This window comes from Indicator indicator, chromosome 21 (genome assembly GCF_027791375.1).
Source record: "Indicator indicator isolate 239-I01 chromosome 21, UM_Iind_1.1, whole genome shotgun sequence".
Lineage (NCBI taxonomy): Eukaryota > Metazoa > Chordata > Aves > Piciformes > Indicatoridae > Indicator > Indicator indicator.
Genome location: NC_072030.1, coordinates 8,714,151 through 8,733,549, shown reverse-complemented (window position 1 = coordinate 8,733,549; position 19,399 = coordinate 8,714,151). Strand labels below are relative to the sequence as shown.

The window sequence follows — 19,399 nt, the reverse complement described above, 5'->3', positions numbered from 1 at the left end:
GATCAGCCTGGGTTCACCTCTTTTTATGTACCAAAAAATGCTGGGTCAGGGGTTAAGGCAGTGGGTGTGTTGTGGCTAAAGGTGCATCCTCTGACCTGGCCTCCTCCTACCTTGGGTATCATCCTGCAGCTCTGCACCTTGGGCCTCTCCCTGAGCATTTGAGCCTGTCCACCCCTAACAAATATGAAATTTGATCATCCTTGGGGAGAGCTCAGAGGAAGCCTGATTTCTGCATACAAATTAGAATACATTGGCTTTTTGGGCAGGATTCTGTGGGGGAGTTCATTCCATCCAAAGATTAGATTGGTATCTCCAGGGTAGAGCAGTTTCCCTTACTGAGAGCCTTTGCTCTGTAAGGAAGCTTTTTCAAAGTCTGATAACCTTTAACACCTCTTCAAGGTGATGTGCAGCTTGTAGAGTACAACTTTCTATCGTTCCCTCTGATGACTTTAAGTGGCATTTGTGCTCTGATGCATGGGTCTGGATGCTCTTCTGGGAAAGAATTGAACCCCTCCAGGGTCCCTCTTCCATGAGGGATGGAGAGCTTGGGGAAGGGTTTCCTTTGACAGACCCATCTGTGAAGTTTACATATCCCTCGCTAACACCCTGCGGCTTGTGGTGCCCAAGTAGCAGTAAGAGTTGATTAATCCCTCTGATCCAGGAGATCAGCTCTTCCCTGCAGCAGCCCCTGCTGTGGCTGGACAGAGAAGCCCCCGGTTCCGTGCCAGAGACACATGGTATGAGGGGTGCTGCCCCATCTGTCGCCATCATGACTGGTGCCAGCAGCTCTGAGGTCAGTCTCCCACTGCTGCAGCAGCTTGGACACCCTTTGCTTCACACCATTCTGGCAAGGACAATCCCTGTCTAAAAATGGGGGATGAGAGAAATAGAAAGTGACAAATGGCACTGCTGAGCTGTGGGGCACTTGGTGGGATGGGGAAAACCACCAGCTTGGTGACACAGCTTTGCAGTTGAAGCTTTAGGTACTTGCGAATAATGACCACTTATCAAGCAGAGTTTAGAGGAGAAGCTTTGTACTAAAGCACTTATGTCCTTGCCAGCCAAGGAAAATAAACATTGTGCTCTTTGAAAGAGAAATATATCAATCAATGTTAATGGCAGGTCTTTTGTGTGGCATTCTGCCCAACCTCAGTGTGGTTTCTCCCCATCCACACAGGGTCTCAGCTATCAAAGACTTCAGTTATTTGGTTTTTTTATATATATGCATATATGCTTGACATAGCTTGAAAGACACCTAATAAGTATGTATTAGTGGTGAAATTTAAAGCTGCTCTGATTTGGCCTATGGAGAGAGCAACACACCTGGAGCTGTGCTCCCATCTTCACTGCCTTGTGGGCCCTGGCCTCCCAGCACTGCTGTTAAAGTGGTGAGGGTGCAGGACAGGCAGGCATTTACCCTGGCTTTCTAGTGTCTACAGCCTCTTATTCACCTCTTCTTCCTCCTGCCTCCTGGGCTGTGCCTTGGGCTACTAAAAGAAATCTTTACTTTCTTCAAGGCAGTGCTGTATAAACACAAACCAGCTTTTCCCTGCCATGCCAAAAGGACTACTTACAGCATAAGCTGCCTTTTTTTTTTTTTTTAAGGTAGAGCTATTAATCATTACAAAAGATCTATAAACTAACTTAGCAGTGTTGTTTGCATTAAAAATAGGCTGACTGGGGTGGTGGCACGCTTATTTACGACAGTGGGAATGTGGTCACATCAGAAGGCTTGCAAGTGCCTGTTCCTTACAGTCTGGCTTAAGAAATGAAAGAAAGCTCAGGATTATTTAAAAAAAAAAAAGGACTAATAATCACCTAAAATTGTCATTATTCTCCCCAAAGGTAAGGTCACAATGCGTGTGCTGTTCATGTGTGTGTGTGGCATATCTTTAACTGCATTACAGGAAAAAGATGCTAAAATCTGCCTCTGTGATCAGTTTGGGGGCATGATTACTCTTGCTGTTCAACAGACTGTCCCAGCAGCTCCTGATGTTTGGTTGCTTATTTCCTATACAAAATCCCTGAGTTTTAACGAGGCCTTATCCAAGCCACGGATGTCACCTCTGGGTTAAAACAGCTGATGCTGCATGATTTCCAGTATGAGTTCCCCTAAACTGAATGCTAGGAGAGATTCCCATCCCTCGGAAGTTCCTCAGAAACTCTCATTGGCTTTGCTTTCTGACAGCAGTGCAAGTGCAGAGGCAACCACATTGCAGGAGGGGGCTGTTGCATCCCCTGCCACTTGCCAAGAGATGAACACTCAGCAGCCAGTGCCACCCAGAGAGGGAAGCTGGTTTCAGCTCCCAGATGGGAGATGAGGTGAGGTCCAGCAGTAACTGTATTGAATTGGCAGGTGAAGCCCACCTCATGGTCAGAGCAAGTTGCCCTGAATTTGGCCTTCTATGAGTTCCCTATGGCATGCCTCTTATTTCCAAAAGTCTTGGGGGAGGGAAAAGATGAAAAATACAGAGTTTTGATCCTTGGGCCTTTCTTCTAGGCAGTGTGCTGCATTGCAAATACTGCTTTCTTCATTTTGGTACAGCCTTGCAGGCAGAAGGATCTGTCTCTGCAAACCAAGCAGTACAGTGTTTCACCTCAAGCTTCTCTCAATGCCATTTTGATTCCAGGTGCTGAATGCAGTTGTGGGTGCAAACCCAGGCATCAGAAGTCTGATGGGGAAATGGATATCTGAACTGTATAGCACCTACTGCAAGTTACAGTCCTGTGATAGTGACAGTGAAAGAAGCAAAATGAGAATGCCAGGTCTGGCTGCAAAACACTATTTCTCTGTCACCTCATGGCTGCAGGGCTGACACTGGTGCTTGCTGCGATGAAAGGTAGTGAATATCTCCATGCTGTGCATCTTCTGACATGTCCTACTTTCTTTGTGTCTTGCTCTCTTTCCCCTGTAGCTCTGAGCTGGAGTCTGATTTTAATGGTGACTCAAACTCTGAAGTGAGTGAAGGATGGACCTCATTGCCTGAACCCTCTGCCTGCCTGAGCCCTTTCCAGAGGTGGGCGTCACTCACCAGGAGCCCTGTGGTGCCAGAGGAAGGCCCCAAAACATCCAAAGTTGCTGATGGTAAGCAGCATCCTAGCTTGGGCATCCTTTAGCAGCCTCTCCTGATGGATGCAGTCAGGGCTGGGGGAAGAGTTTTCAAAGCAGAGGCTGTTGCATGTGATGTGGACAGGCTGTACCTCTTAACGGTGTCTCTTTCTTTTTTTTGGGGGGGGAGGGGGAGTCTGCCTTTTGGGTGCTATAGATGAAACAGCATTCCCGTGGTGCAAAGTAACCTGGAGCAGTTGTGCTTGTTGCTTTGCTTGCCGGGGTGAGATGCATGTTTTGCCACCGGTAAAGCGTGGACGTTATTAGCAGCCAATGCACTGTTTGCAGTGTTCCCAAGCAGGGATGACGCTGGGAGGCACTAGAGAGCTCCGCGTCATTGAGTTTGTATTTCTGTCCGCAGCTGTTTCAAATGTTTGTGTCCAGTGAAAGCACAAGGAGGGATGGCTGTACTTAGAAAGGTGATGGGGAGAGATTTAGGAACAGTCTGCCTCCAAATGGAAACTCCCTTCTGGAGCTGGAGAAGGCTAGAACTAAAAGATGTGTTAAAAACAGCCAAAGAAATGATTTTGCAAAAACCGAAAGGCCATTGTCATTAACTTCTTCCCATTTTCCACCACCCCCAGCCCGTATATACTTGTCTAATCAGCAAGTAAAACATACTCTTGAATAACTAAGCCCTTGTTTAGGGCAAAATAAGGATAGCAGCAAACCCTGAAGCATGCCCAGCAGTGTGTGTCCTTATGCAGTCACTAAAGGATTTTATCCTTTCTCTTTCACAGTTCTGTGCTCTCCCTCACCTCCAGTTGCTAAGGCCACCTTCCTCCTCACCATCACCTTCCTCCCCACCATGCCAGTCAGGTTTATCTAGGTGTACGTGAGCAGTCTCTCAGCTCTGCATCCTCCCGCAGCTGCATTATAGCATCCTGAAGACTCTGTCCCCTTGCCTGTCTGTCTGCCTGCCTGCCTGCCTTTCTGCTCCTGCAGCTTTACAGAGCTTCGAAGGAGCAAGTGCTAGGCTGAGGCTGAGGGAGAATTCCTGCAGGTCTTTTCTTCTGAGCATCTCTTGCCACCCAGCGCTGCCCTCTCCTGGCCCCACTGCAGCAGCAGGACCCACACCGCTTACAGGTTTTCTCATTGCTTAGAAAACCACCTCACACTCCATCTGAGCTGTTCCCCCCCCCCCTTTTTTTCCCCTCTCTATTTTTAGTCCCTGGCTTTTGCTGCGTTAGCTGATTGTGTGTCTTTTCTGTTTCTGTTCAGTGCTACAGAGAGCCAACAGTTTTCACTCCACAGCATACAATAAGTATCAGAATTGGAGGAGAAAACTCCAAACAAGTGAGTAAAGCCTGAGAATGAATTTTGTCTTCTGTTTGTGCTGTCTTCTATTTCCCTGTCTCTTAAATGTCTGTTTCTCCTGCTTTCCTTTAAAAGCTTTCTGGATGACTGTTCCTTATGTTATTACACCCACCAGCAAAGTCGTGTCAGCTCTAATTCTCTAGCTAAGAAAATGTATCCTTATCCTAGAGCCACGTGTTCTCTCTCCAGCCCTACCTGCGCTGACTCCTGCATTTCATTAGGTGCATGTCTAACATTCTGAGTATCACTTGTTATAAATGCTCTTGGAGATGCCTACTTACACCCATCTACACGCACTCTATCACCTCTTTTTAGTTGGAAAAACACAGGTGATGTTTATGGGTAACTGAAAGGAAGAGAGTGCTAACAGCCATACATACCAAGAGGTAAACCTGTAAGAGTGGTACTGGTTCTTGTCCTCTAGCACTTTCAGTTGGTTTGGGCTGAACCAAATGGCACAGGAATGCAGTGATTTCTGTAGTGTCTGCACTCAGTTCACTTCTAAGACAGTCTGCTAATCCCTCGCAGCCAGGGATGCATCTAGGTAATCTTCTTCCTGTGCTGTGGTCCCAAAACAAGTCAGCCATCCTCGATCACACCTTTGCTGCTCATAACAGGGTTGCCCACCTGCCTTGGCACAGCTCCTCTGTAAGTGCACCCTGGTTTGCCCAGTGCTCATTATGGACTCACAGGTACCTGCCTGAACTGACAGTCCCAGTACGGGAGCTGTGTGAGCTTACCAGCTTACCCCAACAGGGCTGTGTTCCCTGCAATTCAATGCACCTCTGAGGTGTGGGAACTTGCTGTGCTCCAACAGGCCTCTCTGGAGCAGCTATGTAGGATGTCCCACCTTGGGGGAGGCTCATCCATGCCCAGAATGAAGATGCAGAGCAGGGTACCCTCGAAGTTTCGTGGTACCTGTGTCAGCCTCAGGGCTATCTCTGAGCACTGTACAGCATTTGAGGATTAGCTTAAAATCAGATGTTGGCCTCACCAAAGATTTGTATTTAAAATCTTGCCTTAACTGATCTCAGGTTTTAAAAGATCAAAAAAAATTATGCGTATTCCAGGTTCAAGGTGGAAAAAAAAAAGACTCTGGGAAAGGAGTGAAGACCAGAGTCACTCTTTAATTTCGAGTCATTTTCAGCTTATTCTCAGCAAGTGCATTACTTAATTGTTTGCCAATTAATTTTCCCACCATTTTATTAAAATTTTCTGTGTGCCTCTGATGGGCTCTAGAGGGAGCTAAAAGCCTTCGAGAGGGAAGTGTTGCACTGCATGAATTTGTCCAGTGCTCAAGTATGCTATTAAAAGAAGGTGTAAAGCACATACTGGGAATAGAATAAAGGCATTTTTAACTCTCTAGGGGAACACTGTAAATCTACAGTTCTATATTTAGTCCATGTAATGTTTGTTTACAAGAATTCATATGGTCATCAGTCACATGAAAGAAAAATGTCTCCTTCTCAGACAAGGTACATGGCCAAGGAGAGGAAATCAGTGTCATGGTTTTATTGGCTGAAAGGCTCAGAGCTGGGATATAACCTTTCAAAATCTTTAATCCCAGTCGCATGGCCACAGGGAATGCCACACTCTTAATTTATCTTGGTCAGTTGGAGTAGCTTTTGGGCCAAGCAAATCATGATAGTGCCCTAGGGAACTGGGGTTTTATATCCTGTTTTTAATGTGAAGCTGACTTTTGGTGGGAATAAATCCATAATAAACCTCTGTGGAAGGTGTCAAGCTGTGGCTTTGCGCAAAGCCGTGTTCCCACATGTGCAGGCCTTGTCCTTGTAAGACAACGCATGCCCATGAGAGCTGTAGTGAGAAGCAGTTGTTCTCACAGGCACCTGTTGTTACCCTGCAGACCCCTGGGCTGTGGGCTTTATGGCTCTCATCAGTGTTATGAGGGCTATCACTGTACCAGCAGTTGCCTTTCTGCTTGGTATGCTGAGCCATGACATTTGCACAAGTCAGGAGACTCAGGTACTTGAGCTTTAGCGGACCAGACTAAACTCCTCTGGCTCACTTATGCAGGTGATAGTGGGATTTTTTTAATCCTAATTCTGGAGTATCATGTTTTCCCATGGCTCAATTCAACCCTGTTTGCTAGCCCCTGGGGGAGGTCTTTAACCAACTCCAGTGCTTAATTTCGTTCTGTTCCTGACAGGATGTAACAAATTGCATCAAGACTGGCAACAAATAGGTGAGACAGGAAAATTGGCCCCTCTCTCTATCTTACCTTTTCTGAAGTCCATGTGCAAGAACCATCTTATCTCCCTGTTGTGTCCTTACACAGCTTTTAACTCCTGTATAGAAGAACTTAAGTTTGCCTTGGGAACCTCTGTGGTTTTCAGAATAACTGGGTTTGGAAGTTAATAATTGAGCTATAAATATACTTGTCTTGTTATAGCTTGACATAGTAATATCTTGGCTCAGGGATACTTTTCTTCTTTACAAAGATTATTTATTATGTAAAATTCCCACAGGCACAAATACAAGAGAGCTCTTCTGACTCCCTTCAGGTGCAAGTTACCTCCCTTCTTTTTATTCCAGCAGGTCTTGAGTCTGCCTGTGCTAGTTTTGGTTGTAGGCTTTTAGCAGTCAGCTACCTTGCCTGATCTTAGAAATGCCCAGCATGGGAGGCCACAGGATTATTTCTGTCCTTACTGCCTGCAGGTGGTTGCATTTCTCATTTTTTTCCCATTCTGATGAACAGCCCTCTCAGAAGTCATCTATTTTATTCATTTCTCAGAACTACCTAAAGCCTCAAAAATCGCTGGTTGTTTTGACTACCTCTGCCTTTAATGCCTGAAAGCCCTCTAAAGAGGGCTGTTTTTCCAGAAACTTTCCTGGAACTCAAAATCTGCTTCATAACATCCAGCCAAAAAGTGGAAGCAGCTCAGGTCCACTATTGAAAATGTCAACATGTGTTTGGCACAGCATGTGCACACACGTGTGAGTGAGGCCATAAACTTCATTACTGTAGGTGAGCTTTTCAGGTACAACTGTATGCAGATGACTTTTTAGTTTTCTATGCTTCTCTAGTTTAGTTTCTCTATGCTTCTGTTCTTTAATTGCAAGCTTTATTTAAGACAAAAGCAATACAAATGTGATGGTGAAGTAATTGTCTTTGGCAGGTTTCCCTCTACTGTCCAGCAAGAAACATGGGCTACACTGGAAGGACAGCTCTACCAGCTGTCAAAGCAGTCCTGGAGAGGATCACCCTCAAACACAGGTACAAAGGAGAATTGTGCAGAGAAAAAAAAAATGTAACTATTGTTGGGGTATGTCTGCTCTCAGCAGGCTGTCTGAGCATCCTCTGGTGTTTCAGATACTTTTTGTCCTCACAGTAACCAGCTGAAGTTGGAGTTATACCTATACATAGGAAAAAGACTGATATTCTGATAAACTCATGCAGTTAAGTCGCATTTGCTTTGAGTTTCAGACCATGATTGCACTGAGTTAGGCACTAACCTGTTGCAACAGTCAGCATATAAGCACCACCATCCTGTCCTTCTGTTCCAGCATGGGAGTTCCTCTGTGCTGTATTTTCTGCCTAAAGGAGAGGAAATCCCCCAAACCTCTGTCCCCTGGTGCTCCCAAGTTGGCCATTGGTTTCCCTCTGTGCTTGTGTGGCTGTATGGAAATGTGTAGCTTGTTGGGCACGGCCATATGCCAGCAGTGGTGGGGTGAGAGGATATCTCATCCGAGTGGCTTAAATGCCACTTGATCATTATGCATCACTAGGTGAAAGGCAAGTGCTGCTACCAGCCTTGGAGAGCAGATCTGGGAGGTGAGGTAAGGACTTGCATAATACCAGCTGTAGGTAACCCAGCACAGGAGACTGGAGGATTTCAGGCTCTTGCAGCCCTTGGAGGTCAGTGTGTCCTTGTCTGATGTCCGCCCCTTGCATTTTATGGGCAGAAGACCTCTTTTCTTAACTAGTAGCATGCCGATGGCTCCGTGCCTCACACAGCTCAGCAGCATCTTCAGCTTCTTTCAGAACCTAGGATTTCCATTGTATTTTCTGCTTTTAAAAAATCAGATTGTTTTTGAAGGCCAAGGAAGGGTGGGCCTGCAGTAAGGGCAGCACTGCAGCAGGAGTCATGACTGACAGTTCTGAGCAAAGAGCAGCATGTCTCCTGGCCCTAGAGCCAGGTGAAGACCAGCCCATGTACTTCATGTCCTACTATGTTGTCCTCACCCTTCAGGTTAAACATGCTTAGAATTGCTTGACCTCAGGGTTAGTGTTAGAAAAAAAATAAAATCAAGTCTTCCATGTCCACAGTGGTAGTTCAAATCTGGTCAGGACAATAGGGACAGGAAGGGAACGTCCCAGGGGAGCAGAGCTGCACAATGCTGCCTGGCCGTGCTGTGCAGGAGAAGAGGTGGCTCCATGCAGCTCCCATTCTATAAGCAGTGCTTAGCAGCCTTTTACTTTCTCTAAAAGAAAGAGGATTAAGAGAGTGATCGTTTGCTTATTGGTGTTTCTCAAGTTTTTCCAAGATCCTAGCCAATATTAATTTTAGTGATCAAATATGATTGTGAAACAGGAAGTAATCATTATTGCCTGCCTTCTGATGCTTCTGGGAAGTGGGAAGACAGATTAATGGCTTCAATGATGTGAATTTGGGAATTTGACACATAATTGAAAATAGGAATTGAATCTTGGCACTATCCATTGTCACATAGCAGTGAGGATAAAATGCCCCCCTTTCAAGAAGGAAAAACCCCTAGTTTTGGTCTGCTGGCTGCATAATCTGGGCATTTATCCTTGTTACTATCTCCAGCAGATAGTAACATTTTGGTGGCTAAAGTAATGAATCATATCTTCATCAAAGGAAAATTAATCATAAGAGAGAACTGATTGAATGGTTTAAAACTACTGTCATGCATTTTACAGTCTTTGCTGGGTCACTTCGTTCATTCCGACCTGCACAATGTAAGCAATTAATATTATAAAAACAGTTGGAGAAGACAGATGATGGTCTCTTGTGCTTGTTGGAAACTCTGAGGTGATGCAACTGGAATAACATGGGAGACTAGAGCTGATTTGCTCTTGTTTATTTTCTTGTACATAGGACTGCTTCTTTCTAAGGAAAATATCAATGGAAATTCATGACGATATGACAGATTCTTAGCATTATTTCAAGACTACTAAAATTTCCAATAGTTTTAGATCTCCACTCCTAGAGAAATATTAGCCCTTTAGAGACAAGTTTTTCTTGTTGTATTATCATCTTCATATGTATGTGCATATATACAAATTAAATATTATGTTTATTAGCATTACATTAATACTAAAATTTTATTATACAAAATAAAATATAACACTAAACTGTATCTGTCTACCCCTAGAATATCTTTTTTCATGCACAGCTGGCTTCTCACAAGAAACCACCAGAAGTTACAAGAGATCATTTCAAATCCTATAGCCCAGTATGTCAAAGAAAAGAAAAATCTAGAGAGATGCCTGAAGAAATCCATCCCTATGTGCCCCATTGTCCTTTTCAGAGCAGCACCAGAGGTTTTCCACAGACCTCTCCTGGGAATGGGACACTGGCTGCTGATTTTTCAGAGCCTGAAGATTCAAACAGTGACATTGGGACACACGCAACAAAGAGCTGGAAGGAAAAAACCCAGAAATGTACCTCTGAAGCAGATTTTAATAGGAAGAAAACAATGTTGTCATCTCTAGATTTGAAAGTGAAAGATGGCAAAAATACAAGGCACCCAGAAGAAAACCTTGAGCAGGAATTAAAGGAGACAGAAAAGAAGCTGGTACTTTGTAGTCAACAGCGACCCTTGTCGTATGATTCAAGCAGGGTGGACTTAGGACAAAACAAAGAAGCCCTGTGGAGTTCAGAAGAGAAGGATTCTGACTGGAGGGGAGATGGATTCAAACTCTCTTGTCCTATGCCTCTCTTATTTGCAGATGATGCTCCACCAGTTTTGCCAGTTGACACAAAAGATTCTCTGAGGGGTCCAGATCCAGTTTCCAGGGAGCATGCAGCTGGCTGCCCGAAATCACCACTAAAGCTCATAGCCAATGCCATCAAAAGGTCCATTTTGGAACCTCTAACCTCATCTCCAGAAGGACTAAAGCAGGACTCAGACAGCAAAGTCAAAGCCTCCTCAGAACAAGCTTTCTTCAGCTTCCCCAGTGCTCCTGGCTGTTCCCTAAGCCAAAGGAACACTAACAGTAGTAGAACAAATAACACTCAGCCAAGGGAGCTTAAAGCAGGGGAGTGGGCAGAAGAGTATTTAGGAAATGGGAGCCCTTTCTCAAATACATCCAGTGTTTCTGTTGGCTCGGAAGAGAGATCTCCAAGGCATTATAGCAAGAAGGTATCCTTCCCTGTCTACAGTCCTCACACCAGACCTTCCAAGACAACCAGTATACCTCAGAAATCATCTTGTACTAGGATGGAGGATGTCCCAGGACTTCTGGAGAAGTTTACCTTTAAAGAGACTCCTCCAGGGGCTCCCATGGATAACATGTTTATCTGTAATGAAAAGCATGTCCTCCTTTCATCTCTAGAGCCCAACAACACCTCCAAGGACAATCTGGATGATTCTGGACAGAAGGGTAGTCTTGGGTCACTTTTCAATAGACTGAGAAGTAAATTTTGTGACAAAGAAGGGAATTCCTTTGTGTCATCTCTGCCTTTCTTGAAGGACCATTCTCCAGAACGTTATCCTTTCACAGGTAAGGACCTGCGCAGAATTACTTTTATTATTATTAAATGATGATGATGCTGTAATAGCACTTAACGTTTAAAAGACCTGTGTGTGATCATGCAAATACACGGCTGTTGTATGTTTAATTTGTTGTTACTTTCTACATAAGAAGACTTAGTAAGTTTATTTTTTGGTTGAGGTTTAGGAGCTGCTTCTGGTTTGAAAGAGTAGAGCAGATTTGCATACAGAGCACAGTTGGGTGTGCTACTTGTTGCTGTCCAGATGTGTTTGGGTCAGGAAAAAGTACTCATGGTGGAGCACAGTGGGACACTGTGCAGAGCAGCTGCTGCTATGTGGTGGTAGGGCCAAATGGGCCCAACACAAACTCAGAACAAGGCCTGGCATGTCCAGGTGTGATCTCCCTCTCCCCTTCTCTCCTGCAGAGGTCTGGGGAACATGGGAAAAAGATAACCCAGGCATCAGAAAGTCTGGGAAAGAAGGGATATATCCTCCCTCTGTGGTAAATAGGCACATGCACTGCCCATGCTTCACCTAGACTAGGTTTATGTCTTTACCTTATATGGTCACAGCCTGGTGAAATCCCATTCTATTGTTTGCCAATGGGCCAAATTTTCATATTAATAAAGAATAATATTTTAATCTATATAATATTTACCTTATTAATCATAACTCATATTCATAACATGCTATGACACTGTGTGTGGTGGAAGGGGAAGTACAGTTGGCAAGCAGAAGGACAAGCACCAAAAACTCCAGTGCAGAGTACATTTGCTATCCTTTCTGTGAGCAGCTTGGAGACTGAAGCAGTATGGTTGCAACAGCAAGCTTTGCTTTGAGTCTGTGCTTTCCCAGAGGGTGTCTCTTCAGCTCTGATGCTGGTGGGCTGGGTGATCGGTTGGAGTGGATGATCTTGGAGGTCTCTTCCAACCTGGCTGATTCTATGATAGTGACTGAAATGTAGGCATACTTTAGGGAGCTTGTTCTTTATTGTGAGGAGATGGCACCCTATTGACCTACTCTGACCTACTTTGTGAGTTTGGGTGGTGATTAAAAGGCATCAGTTTTCCTATTTGCAAGAACGAGGTTAGTATTAAAATTGCAGATGAGTCTGAGAAACACTGACATCAGGCAAAGAGCAATCTGAGTAATCTGAGCACAGGTTCATAAAGAATTATGTGCAGCACAGTTTCAGGTATGAAATATGAGGTATCAGAGCTGCACCCACCTTTCTCCATGCTCCATCTTTCCACTAGCCCATTGCAGAAAGTCATAGTTGTTTAACTAAATAATCTATTATCTTTTAATGACATCCCTGTTTGTTTCTTACCTTATTAAACTGCAACCCAAACTGTAACCCAAACATTGCTGCTGTGCTGAGGCATTAAAATAACAATCTGCATGTAAAATGTGAAGTCACTGAAGTGTTCCCACTGAGCTCTCAGAATCTCCTTGTATCCTTTCTGCTTCAGAAGTACTGCTTACTTTGAGGAAGATAAACAGCATATACAAGACTTGATCAGATGCTCATTGATCTTTTGAAACTCTTGCTCTCATTCCTGGATTTTTGGGATAGGATTCTTGGAGCACCCTTATCTACCACCTTGCAAAACCAGGCATCCCCATCAAGTCAGAGGGAGTCAGTAGTGTTCACACTGTCATGCTGTGGTCTCAAACAGGAGGCTTTTTCTGAGTCTACACCTAGTCATTACCCATCAGCTAAGCCAAGATGACTTGCCCTTAACTAGATGTATTAATTAGTACATTGGTTTCCTACTAAAAGAGGAAAAGGTTGGAATAATACTATATTTAAAACATTTTGAAATACATGCTGGTTTAATGTGTCACATTCTTCTGCTGCGTGAGCCAAAAGAGGAATTATTCAATTATTGCAATTATTGAATATAGACATTGCAAAGTCTGTTTGGAAGGAAAAAAAATGCAGCTTTGATGTAGCCATTTGCCCAGTAATCTATTGCCTTCAACATTGCAGCTTCCTGAACTTTAAAAAATATTCATATTTGAGTAAAAAAAAAAAAAAAGGCAAAGAGCCAAGTCCTGCTTGGCTCTCTAAAATGGCACTTCTGTCTCATATTGGCACTTGCCCGAGGCCTAGGCTTGGCAAACTTCAGTCATGAACTGATGACGAGCTTTAGCCCACATTACCTCTCATTATTTTTCTCTTGAAATTTACCATGATCCTAAAAAAAAAAAAAAAATTACTTTCTCTAAAGAAAAAAAAACCGACTCCCAGCACCTTACCGAAACCAATTTAATGAGGCTTTTTCTCATATTCCTCTTGGCTCTTTGCAGTAGGGTTTTTCTATCCTACTTGAGGCCAAACACACTTGTTCTGTGCAGGTATGCATCTATTATATTAGCAGAGAACATTGGTGCTGTGAAATGTAGATGCAATAAATGTGCCTTAACTAACTGTCAATGCAGGCAGATCCATCAGATGTTTCATCACTGAGTGGTTTCACCTGGTTCTTTGTGTTGTAGGCTACTCAGGTGGAGACTATGAAGAAGGTTACAGATTACAGTCAGGTGGCTGTTGTCTTGTAGAGCTTTGGGTACCACATTTCTTGAATGACTGAGCTGTTTTGAAGCAATCTAAAATACTTTCTCTGCCAAGATGCAAATACCTGGCTTTCCATACCAGGCATTGTGGATGTAATTAATCTATACTGTGTACAGACATGTTCTGTGTACATCTCATGTGCTTATGAGATGGCAATCAGAACTCCTCAGGGAAGTCATTGACCCTCTCTCTGTCCCAGAAAGATGAACAGCTCCTGAGTCACACCCTTGAGAAGTCAGGTGGCCTTGTGTTACAGCAGCCTGCTTTGCTTCTAGACTTGTAATGCTTTTTGAATTATTGATCTGATTCAAAGAGGAGGACACAGGGAAGCAGCTGCTTGTTCCCACAGCTGTGAGAAGAAAGGGATCATGTAATTGTTTGTGTTTCCAGCCCTGTGGGGCTGCAGGGTTTGTCACTTGCATGGTATGAAATTCATTTTACCAATGACCTGACCACAGAGTACTTATTGCAAATTTTTGGTTGCACTGAGAAAGGCAAGATAGGTGAGTTTACTCCTCCAAAGGAATAATACCTGTGATATCTGCACACCTTCCTCCACCTTGTGCAGTTGGAAGGGCTTTATGGATGGCTGTCATTTCTGGGGGCAGAGATGGGATGTGGGTGGATAAGCACTCCTGTCTGCAGAGCCAGGGGCAGTGCACAACATCAGTGTGATCCCAGCAATCATGAGCCAGTGCAGAGTTCCCAATAGGCCAGCAAGCAGGAGCTGTGTCCCTCCTCCAAGTGCTGAGAGGCAGGGAGGTGTGAGGTTGATGCACCTCCTGTTGCCCAAGGACCTGTCCTGCAAAAAGGATGGCAAGCCCCAAATCTGCTCTACTGGACCCCCTGAGCTTGCAAGTTCATTGGCACAAGGTCTGGGTGCTTCTAAAACTGAGATGAATAACAAAAGTCTGAGTTTCTGCCTTAAATTACTTGAATTTTCTTTCATTGCTTTACCACCTGGGATGAACGCATTTTATGGATTCTGATTTTAAATGAGGGCTTGAGACGGAAGTCCTACTTCAGGATTGGGACGCAGGACAAGACAAAGAAAAAACATTTACACTGGGAGACTGGAAAGTGATTTTAATCAGAACAAAACTTGCACATAGAAAGGCAACTGTTAGCTCACAGATACAAAGAAAACTGGCACTGTTAGCTTTAAATAATGTACGTTTCCAAGATGTTGCTCAGCTGTTAATCATTAACCCTGTAGCAGGTTGAAGCATAGAGACAGATGTTCCAAAAGCAGTTTTGTTTTCTGAAATGAAGAGAATGAAGCTATGAATTAAACAAATTAAGAAGAAATTCAAATATTTACACCCAGTTGAAACAAGATGCTGGAAAAACAGGCATGATAAAATTGCTGCAATTAAATGTAATTTCATTTGTAATTCTGAGAGCATGCTTCTTCCAAAGGCAGCCTTTGAGTTTTCCTTATGGCGTGCATTGTTGTGATGTATGGATTTTCCTGACTTACTCTGGCATTTTAATCAACAGTTCAATGATGTGATAATATTCCTAAAGCAGAAAAATAAGTGACGTTTGTTTAGACATAATTAATGAAATATTTATGTTGCATGAGGCTGTGTGATAAAGCCTTGTTCTCTTAGTCCATTTGCTTCTGATTACATTTGTGATTTTTTTATATGACCAGACATTCTGACGCCAACTATTTTACACTGAGCAGATGTCATGTAGTAAAAATGGGTGCCAGATGCTACAAGCCACATAAGGGTAATTTGTTTAAGAGCTGGCTCAGACTTTTTGCATTCAATTACACTGTATAGTGAGCCTTATACAATCATTTGGGTAATATGGCTAACTTCAGATATACACTTTAATGAATGTTGAGTGCATTCAGAACAGTGTGCTACATGCAGTGTGTGCAAGGAATTAATTTATTTGCATCTAATACCTGAAAAAACCCAAATATACCCAGACAGAGTTTTTGACAGGGATCAAAAATTTAATTAATGCCCTCAGCCAAATTTCCAAATCGTTCTATGTGCTGATTAGAGCTCATGGCAGGTGCAGAGTGTCTGTGGAAGTTAAAGAACAATACCTTTTGCTTCACTGACCATTTTCTTTCTGCATTTTAGGATGTGAACACCTACCTGTCAGAAAACAAGTTATTGAGTATTCTACTTCTTCCTCTGATGATGAATTTGAATCCAAGCCTTTGTTAACACACAAGGTAATCTTGCCTGGGAAACAGAAAGATATTTCATCAGTTGGACTGTATTTAATATTCATCATATGATTTTAATCTAAAACACACAGCAATTTCTCAATGTGGAGATCAGAACATTCTATCAGTGGAGGTTAGGTTTCATGGAGAGAATAAATTAAAACTCTTAAAGACAGATGAACATCAACATTTCTTTTTCCTCTTTGGATCCTTAGTTCCCCCAGGATACACCAGCATTGACAGAAGAGGTCTTAATTTGACAAACAGGCATCTTTCACTAAAACCACTTTTGAAGCTGCATTTCTTAAGTGGCCTTAATATGTAGCCCAACAAGCAAACTATTGGAAAAAAATAAACTAAACAGATGCAGATTTCACTTGGGGAAATACAACTTAATTTGAGAGGTGCCTCAGAGAGGCTGCCTGGAAAACACTGTGTTTATCCTAATCAGCAGCACTGCCTGAGCCATAATGTTGTGCCTAGGCCCTGTATGGTAAAAGACACCTGTATGGTGTCTCTGCGCCCCAACTCAGCTTCCAAAGCTAACAGGAGTGATCGAGTTAAAGCACCAGTGAACTCTTGATACTCAGCTCTGATGTGAAAAAGAGAGCCTTTACTTCTTGAACAGCTCATCAGAAATGTTTACCACTTTCCTGTGGAGAGTATCAGTAAATGGACTTAATAATACAAGGTGGCCTTTTGATTTGTCGCCTTCATGGGGGCAGGGGAAGGTAAGCAAAGCAAGAGACTACAAAAGCAGCTGAGCTGAAAGCTACCTGGGGCTTTGAATGAAAACCCAGTTGCACAGCTCCAGGGGAGCCAAAGTGCCCCAAGGCAGAAGCGCAGCAATCCCACCAGTGGCTCTGTGGCAGGATGCACTGAGATGACAGAATTCATCATTTGTCTTTCCTATTACAGGAAAGACAATCTGTAGTAAGAAATTATTATAGTGAGTTAAATAAAGCTTGAACAAAATAGAGAAAAGAAGGGAGACATGGGAGAAAACTGCACAGAAGCAGCTCCCAATTGGTTCAGGCAGCCACAGGACAAGCAGCCATGCTGAGGCAGCTGCCAGAAACGGGGTGAATTGAGCAGCTGTCACAAATGGGTGTGAGCAGTGACTCAGTTCTGATGCACATTCCCCACTCAATGAGTTTCTCTCGGCTGCCTCCTAGCACCTCTTTTCATGCCAGTTCTGGCTGCTATTTTGCCAGTACCACCATTTGTCTTTGGCAAAACTCAGTGGGAAAGATTTTAGCAGCTTCCTGGCTTATTAGTTTTTTAATCATCTTGTCTACAGTGCTTATATATTCTGTCTCCTCCAAAATGGGAAAACCACAACCTTGAAGCACTTCCAGATAGCTTAGGTCAAGGGCAGGACTGAGCAAGTGCAAGCCAGTCCTGCTGCCTCACTTTCCAGGAGCAGCCATAGCAAACCCCCTCTGTAACACTGCAGAGAAATGGCTTTGGGAAGGGCTTTGTAAGGCTTCAGGTAGTGCCCTGTGATGGCTGTTTCTTTCAGATACATCCTCCTTCCCCTGTTACAAGTGATCTGAAGTGAATTTCACTACTTAAGCAACTACAGTGACAGAAATGGGTTGAGATACCTTAACCTGGTGTTTCTCCTGTTCTGTGCCTGGCTTCTTCCCTGCTCATGGTGGTATCTGCAGAAGCCATGTCTAGGGCTATGTTGTATATAGTCAGCTTTGTGATTTGGACATTTTTTATTAATAGGCACAGTTCACATTCACTGAGGGTTGTAATAAGAGCTTGTAATGTTTTAAGGTCAATATAGGCAAATGCATTAATGTATTCTTACATGAATATTTTCATTTTGGTTGGGCTGTCCCAAGCACCCTGCAGCAGCTCACATTTTTTGAGCAGGGCAGTTGAGTTAGATGATCTCCAGAGGTCTGTCCCAACATCAATGGTTCTGTGATTTAGAGGAGGGTTTGATGAAACCTGTAATGGCTTATTTATGTTTTGATTGCCTTTTTTCTCTCTCTCCGTTGTAGGCAAAAAGGGCTCTCAGAAGGAGAAGGAAGCTGGAGAAAGAGACAAAGCAACTGATTAAACAAGAGGAGCTAAAGAGGCTTCACAAAGCACAGGTGAAAATGTAGTTTGCAAATGTCCCATTTATCTCCTGACTAGTGAGAATGAGAGGAACCCAATGCAGGTTTTGCATCTCCACTCACTCCTTACTGTGGCTCACTGCTTTCTCCATTGAAATCCACAACACCCCTGCCCCCACAAGCCATCAGAAGCAGGAAGATATATGTCACAGGGCCTGACATCTCTAGATGTGACAAATTCGCATGTGTCCCAGGAGATCATCATGATGTTGTAACTGTGTGTGAAGAACAAGAGGGAATAGTGACTGGCAATGAGAGAATAATACACTAAAGAGAAAAAGAGATAGAAAGGGGAAATAACATCAGCCCTTGAGAATGTAAGAAACCTGGCTATCACTCTCATGTACTATGGGAGGGTATAAAAACATAGTGGTATTTTTGTTCCCTCTCTGCCATAACAAAAGTGAACTGTTTTCGTTCTTAATGATGCAAAATCGCTTCACTTTATACAGGCCCTCTTTGGAAAATGCTGGAAAAGCTCTGGACTCTGCTGATGTTTTATTATTTCCAATTACAGTTTAAAGATTTTTGGAATGCTTTTCTGCACAACTGCATCTCAGCTTGTGTTCTCTCAGGTGTCAACATTTGCAGAGCAGTTTCACCTGCAGCATAAATATATCTATATGCATACACACAAACCTTATGGCTTATGTGGCCATTAGCACTTTTTGTGTGTTGTAGGACAGAGATTTAGTCTCATTAATTCAGACTGTAATTGTAATCAAGACATGGTAGTGGGGAGAGCAGGCTTTTTGAAGATGGAGTTGTCCATCATTTTCAGCTGTATTATCGCTGTTTTGGATGGAGCTTCCACTTGCTATTTCTGTACCAATATTAAATTAGAAAACTAAGTTGGTTTTCATATGTGAATCTTTTTGTGAAATGTATTACTGAAGAGAAATTTTGTGTTTGAAACAGACGGTGCCTTCTCTTATTTTGCTGCTTTGTAGAAATAATGAAGTCCACACTTCTTGAACCATCTTTTGTATTTGTTAGGCTGTTGCTGAGGGCTTGGCTTGGTATGCCCTAAAAGAGCCTGAAATGGGAATTGCTAGCATCTATTTTTCACAATTTAACCTTTTAAGGTGTTTCATGGCTATTATCCACATGGCACCTCTGAAAATCTTACTTAAAAGAGGATGGACCAGTGAATGTAGAAGCCTTCTCTGAAGTGTCACTGAGTTATCACTTCTTCGCTGTTAAAGCCTTTTCTTCCCATGTCAAAAGCTTGTGAAATATGAAAGCAAACCAAACAACAAAATGCCATGAACAACAGAATAGCTAGCAAAGGTTTCTAGCTATAACCCTTCCATATTTATATGATTTTTATTCAGGTAGCATCTCAGAATACGTGCTTCTGAATGTGT

General features: G+C 43.2%; 1 protein-coding gene across 1 annotated transcript in view; it reads left to right on the top strand.

The window, feature by feature from the left end:
* The window catches only part of MICAL2 (microtubule associated monooxygenase, calponin and LIM domain containing 2), a 94,868-nt gene that overhangs the window by 68,444 nt on the left and 7,025 nt on the right, over positions 1-19,399 (top strand). The window contains exons 27-32 of the mRNA XM_054390751.1: positions 2,916-3,085; positions 4,331-4,405; positions 6,294-6,412; positions 9,944-11,138; positions 15,812-15,906; positions 17,916-18,008. Coding sequence (XP_054246726.1) covers positions 2,916-3,085; positions 4,331-4,405; positions 6,294-6,412; positions 9,944-11,138; positions 15,812-15,906; positions 17,916-18,008 — 1,747 coding nt within the window. The remainder of the gene's footprint in view (positions 1-2,915; positions 3,086-4,330; positions 4,406-6,293; positions 6,413-9,943; positions 11,139-15,811; positions 15,907-17,915; positions 18,009-19,399) is intronic.